Source organism: Macadamia integrifolia, unplaced genomic scaffold (assembly GCF_013358625.1).
Source record: "Macadamia integrifolia cultivar HAES 741 unplaced genomic scaffold, SCU_Mint_v3 scaffold3135, whole genome shotgun sequence".
NCBI lineage: Eukaryota > Viridiplantae > Streptophyta > Magnoliopsida > Proteales > Proteaceae > Macadamia > Macadamia integrifolia.
This window is the reverse complement of record NW_024869235.1, coordinates 686-6532: the sequence shown is the minus strand read 5'-3', so window position 1 is coordinate 6532 and position 5847 is coordinate 686. Positions and strand designations below refer to the sequence as shown.

Sequence of the window (5847 nt, the reverse complement as noted above, 5' to 3'; positions counted from 1 at the left end):
CTTAAACAAATCGAATCAATTATCTAACCAAAACCACCACATTGTTGCCAACAATGACAACACTTGGACCCAATTTCCCACCAACCTTGACCCCAAGGGTCTCACACCATAATAAGACAATCAAAACACATAAAAGAAGGACTTTATTTTGAAACTTAAATATAATAAAATAGATATAAAATCTAACACTTTTAATGTATATTCACAACTACCATATATCACAGAGACATTCATGTAAGTGGTAGTTGTTAATTAATAGACACTCTTGTATAAACAACCTACTCTACAATAATGAAAGATAGAAAGGTTATTGTAAAAACAATGTTTTTTTCCTCTTTTTTTTGAGAAATTCCATTTATATATTTAGAAGTTGGAATTGATTGAGTTTCTATGAGATTAAAATAATAATAATATTAATAAAAATAAAAAAGCAAGAGAAACCTCTCCGCTTGTGCGGCCACTGCACTATTGCAATTGGCCTTGTGGGCATTTGGATGGGGATGGGGGTAGTGTAGTCTTTTTCACTCCTGCCTGTGTCTGAGCGTAAAGCCACGTAACTAGGAAAGGTTATTTTCTCCAAAAATTAATAAGGACAAAAGGTTTCTGTGAGGAAGAGTGGCTCCTGCACCGCCAGTTACATTTGGGGGAAAATGATCAATCCGCCCCTATAAAATATATATGATATCTTTTTTGTTGATTTCTCATGCATCCTTATTGGCCTTTGCTCATGCATTTTCCTATAGATTTTTTTTTCCTAATTAATAAAATAATTTTTTTTTGATAAATTAATAAATCATAAAGGGTTTTTGAAAGCTTTCAATCGTTAATTTGACAGTCCGTGTCAAAAGATGGATGGTTTAACCATGTAATCTTATTATAGAAACGTAAAGGAAATGTGAATGGGATCAACAAACCAAAAGAGGGAATGTGATTACTTCTTGTATAAGGGCTATATGGTCATATTTTACCAATTTACCTTTTTCTAACAAGAACCCTTCATCTGAGGGCACCACGTACCCAGGGTTTTCATCATTGGCCAACACGGATATTGATACGGTACGATTCACTGGTAAAATATAAAAATGGTATGATATCGGTATTTTTAGGACAGAATCGACTGATACGGCCAATATACGGCCAATATAGACCGATACCTAAGCTGATTCAAAACTGATACAATACGATACATATCAGTCCTGGGCCCACCAGATAAATGGGCTGGTTTTCAAAAGTGAAATCTTGTAGTACAGTGCGGTCCACTGTCTAATGTGGGACACGCTTGGCTCATAATCATTTTAACCTAATGTTTATTGGGCCACCATATTGGATTCAAAGTAGGGGTTGTATTACAATCCTTAAACTTATTGGGTAATTGTATTACAATCAACGTGGCTCTTAAGTCAAGTGCAATGACTCATGGGTGGAGTTGTGAAGGTTGTTCAATTTCTCATTCAAGTCACTCCATCGGCTCTTGTAGGCACCCCATTTTATGACACGAAAATTGAGTGTGGTGATATGAACAATGTCTAAGGTCTAATTTATAGTTGGGAGTTCTCTTATGAGCCAAAGACAATGAAAGAAATCATCCAAAGGAACTGAAGGAACGTTGATTGGAAATTACCAAAATACCTTACAAGGTTTACCTATTCAAATCATGGAAGAGGCTCGAGAAAACAAATGATGCTGTAGTAAACATTCTAATAAAAGAAAGCCATGAAAGTGGGTAGCAGAAGAAGAAGAAGAAGAAGAGAGAAGCCGCCAACAGCGAGAGAGGAGGCATCAGAGCTGTGAGTACCATAAGTGGTGATTGCTAGCTTCTGGTTCTTTTGACAATGACCGCCAATGGTGGACGTGTAGTAGTAGCGTTCTCCTGCCGTTCCAATGTTGTAATATGCTGCTGCTCCGATTCCTGTCACGACAGAATCGATGGAGTTCGAAACACTGACGTTGCAAGATTCATAATCTGCCTTTGAGAACTCACCCACGTCTTGTGTACCATTTGTGAAGTTGAACACTGCACGACCGACAATATAAACATCAAATTAGAGAGAGAGAGAGAGAGAGAGAGAGACAGAAAGATGATCTGACGTACATAGCTTATCGCCGACCATGAAGGTTTGGTTGGCAGCCCAAGCATCATATGAGAAGTTAGAAGGAGGAACAGTCCATCCTAGACTGTTTCCGACAACATGGACGGTCCAATTGCCGATCTTGAACGTTCCGTTGGCAGTCCAAATATTATGTGAGAAGTTAGAAGGAGGTACAATCGATCCTAGACTCGCCTGAAGCAGAGCTGCCAAGATAAATACGCATCCAAATAAACAACCCATGCACGAAGCCATCTTTTTCCTCTGTTATTATCTGGGTTCACCTGCTCGTCCCTCTAGTCTCTGTTAACAATGATTGTATAAATATGGTGAACTAACCAGCTCAGTGAGTAAAACATGACAAGATGCATGTGGCATTTCAAAATACATGTTCTTATTGAACGAAACTTGACTACAACCTAGGCTGTAGTAGCCAAGTAGCTGCAACCCCTGTTACCAGCTAGGGGAATGGAATCTTAGGGTAAAGGTGGAAAAATTCACCCAAGGTAGGTATTTTCAAACCTGCCCGAGATTCCATTCCCTTAACTACTAAATAGCTAAAACCCAAGCAACAACAAATTTTTTTTCCGTCCTTATCATATGGTCTTCTAACAAGACAAGCATTTAAACAATACTTGCATAATTTTGAAAACACAATGTACAATCGAATACATAAATACATCAGCTCAAATCATGTATGTCAACTCATCACTTAATTTATTTTAGGTTTAGGTTTTTTTTTATCTGTCAATGCGCAAAAGCAGGGATGCACCGCGATCCTCGACCGTGAATTTTACCCTTCACTATTCTCACCTTGATCTCAATCAGGCCTTCCAGCTGACACACTAGGAATCTCGAATCACATTATCTTGGAAAATGGGTTACATTTTCAAGGCATCTTGGTTGGTTCCACCAAGGCATCCTCAGAGGCACAACCACAGTATTCTTACATCCAATTTCACTCCATCTGTCCCCACCCATGGAGGGAATCCTAAGGATGCGCATTGTACTATCTCGATTGCCATAGCACCAAACAATACTCCAAATCACAGAATTAGTACGAGATCAACATCCCTTCTAGTACCTAACCCCCTACTAAGAAGGGTTGACAGCCAATGGGTATCATTCACACGTTATTTACCAAGTAAAGTATACTAATCAACCAAAATTATCAAGTCATATTTCCATAACTACAATCTTATCCATTAAGTGAGAACAAACATATCATATTTCACATCATCAATATGAATCATAGCATATATGTGGCATGCCATTACAATGGAGTATATATCCACATCATCACATGTGTGTAACGATTTTGTAAGTGAATCTTACATGCATTCATTCCAAAACCTACCAATGCTCATTTCAAATTTGCATTCCAAAAGCCAACCTCACATGTATGAACAAACATGAATAACTACTTATATGCATATACACACATCACAACACAAGTATGGTAAAACAATGAGAATCATGTATGTCCCACTCACCTCAATGCCCAGAGAAAACTGGGAAGAACTCTCTCTTGTGTACTTCACTCTTTGGTCATGTCACCTACATAGGTATATCCTTCAAGTTAGGGTTTCATTGCAATTCAGATCAAATCTATAGTTTTGTCATCATATAGCTTACGTTTATATTTAGGGTTAGCAATAGTATTATGTACATTATCCTTTAAAAATATTTTATAGTTGTAATAAGTTATATTAGCTCCTCAGTCCATAATTTTTCTCAAATTGATATTTCCATGCTATATTAAACTCGATCAGGTTCTCATCATGTTATTGGGTCCAAATGTTAGTGATTCTAAATCCTAGAATCATTTGAATGACCTATAGTGTATATAATACAAGAATGAATAATGGAAAGAAATCGATCACATACCCGTTGAGCGTGAATAAAGTCCCTAAATCAAGGTTGACGCTTGTACCACGAACTATGATGAAAAACCACGCAATACGGGGCATTCTACTGAGATCTTCTGCAGCCTCTTACTATGGGATCTTCTCTCTGTCTCTACACTAGCTCTGTGAGAAAGCAGTGCTCCCAAAATATTATTATGAAGTAATAGCTGCAGGGACCGTCAGTATTCTATATATAATAGAATTCCTAAACTCTATTCCATTCCCACAATAGAATAGGGCTAGAAGTTTCCTAATTAGAGTGGTCCTTATTCTCTTGGATCCAATAGGTCAATCAATATCAGTTAAGCCCACATAAGAGTCCTAACTCCATATACTTAAAATAGTCCCTCACCCCACTTTATAGGTTCATCATATATTTAATCAAATGTCTCAATAATTATGACAGAACCAAATCATAGCTCATTTCTTCAAACGCACCCCCCCCCCCCCCCCAAAAAAAAAAAAAACCCTAGCTTATTTTATTTAATTCATTTAATTTCATTTAATCATTATTTCTCAGTTGTAAAGACCCGGGGAGGAAAAAGTATTTGGATACCCCGGTACTATGACTAGATTGCTTTACATTCCAAAAGTTCGAAAAGTTTACCTGAACCACCCATTCATTTAAGATTTATTGCAATTAACCGCTGTATTTTAATTAATCACCATTAAATGAGGACGTCATGGGTGGAAAAAATCCCAAGTCTACCATTTACTTTCAAAATTAGCCGTCAAACCTACTCGTTTTAATTCTGTTTCTAAGCATACGTTCTCATTCTTATACACCATTCAGCCCATAATTTGCGAAAGTCAAGTCCCATTTTGCATGTCATTGTTTACATTTTTAATGTTTTGACACAACAGTCCAACACTATATTTTGCACATAGGTCCATCTAATGCATATAATTAGGGCCCATACAAAAGCCCATAACCTTTGTCCATATTTTTATAGACCAAAGCTTAGGTCTATCATCTTCAACCTCCGTACGTTTATTTCTGAGTTTCAAATCAGTGGTATGGGAGCCACATCAGCAGCTCCCCCCTTTGACCACACAGATGCACTAGAGTAGATGAGAGAGGTGCTCACGGTAGAATTCGAATCTGTTCTTGTATGTCTCTTGTCCATGGATTTAGAATTTATTTTCTTTCTCTGCGTTTAATGGATTCAAATCCACAGATCAGGAACGTAGAAGATTTTTCTCATACGAGAACCCGATCCGATCTCACGCCACCTCTTTCCCTCTCTCTCCCCTCCTCCCTTTTCTCTACGTTCAACTCTCCCCCTCTCCTTGGCCTTTTGACCTCAAGCCTCCAATCAACCCTTCTTCTTCTTCCCCATGTAATACAGCAAAACAATAACCATTTAAGCCCATTTTTTCCCATGGAAAATGAGTGGTAAAAAGGGGTTAAGCAAGAAAAGAAACTAATATAGAATAGGGCTTCTAAGACACTTACCTTCTCCTTCTCCTTTCTCTTTTCTTTTTCTGAAAATTTTCCAGATCTGAAATTTTCTTCACTAAGCCATGGAAGCCTCCCCTCCTCTTCCCGAGTCGTGAAGGCCCACTCTCTCTCTCTCTCTCTCTCTCTCTCTCTCTCTCTCTCTCTCTCTCTCTCTCTCTCTCTCTCTCTCTATGTTTCCATTGAATAGTACAAATAGATATGTACGTGGTGGCAGCTATGGTAATAGCAACTGAGATAATGCAGCTGTAGCAGTAGAGCTGGTCTTGTTCACCTGTGCAGAAGCATCACTCCCAGCTCCCTCTCGACCCATATCGTGACAAGAAATCCCCACTTCTACAAGTTCTCAGAAAAAAAAAGCAAAATGGGGATACCAAAAGTCGTTGGCCTCATC

General features: G+C 38.2%; 1 protein-coding gene across 3 annotated transcripts; it reads right to left on the bottom strand.

The window, feature by feature from the left end:
* Positions 1-1585: 1585 nt before the first annotated feature.
* Positions 1586-5589, bottom strand: LOC122067808 (mavicyanin-like). Of its 3 annotated transcripts, none has more exons than XM_042631649.1 (4): positions 5451-5588; positions 3581-3644; positions 2093-2390; positions 1586-2014 (listed from the first exon to the last, which is right to left on the bottom strand). In XM_042631649.1, exons 3-4 carry the CDS (start codon positions 2340-2342, stop codon positions 1698-1700), a joined length of 567 nt encoding a protein of 188 aa, XP_042487583.1. In that variant the 5' UTR covers positions 2343-2390; positions 3581-3644; positions 5451-5588; the 3' UTR covers positions 1586-1697. The 3 variants fall into 3 exon arrangements, with proteins under 3 accessions (XP_042487583.1, XP_042487584.1, XP_042487585.1); XM_042631650.1 differs by lacking the exon at positions 5451-5588 and adding an exon at positions 3975-4102; XM_042631651.1 differs by lacking the exon at positions 3581-3644 and having other exon boundaries at positions 5451-5589.
* Positions 5590-5847: the final 258 nt, after the last annotated feature.

Bases quoted from the DNA above. Each gene is read 5' to 3' on its own strand.
- LOC122067808 (XM_042631651.1), bottom strand. From the start codon at position 2,342: ATGGCTTCGTGCATGGGTTGTTTATTTGGATGCGTATTTATCTTGGCA. The intron at 2,015-2,092 runs GTACGTCAGATC...TCGGTCGTGCAG, and splicing joins CATGGTCGGCGATAAGCTAT to TGTTCAACTTCACAAATGGT.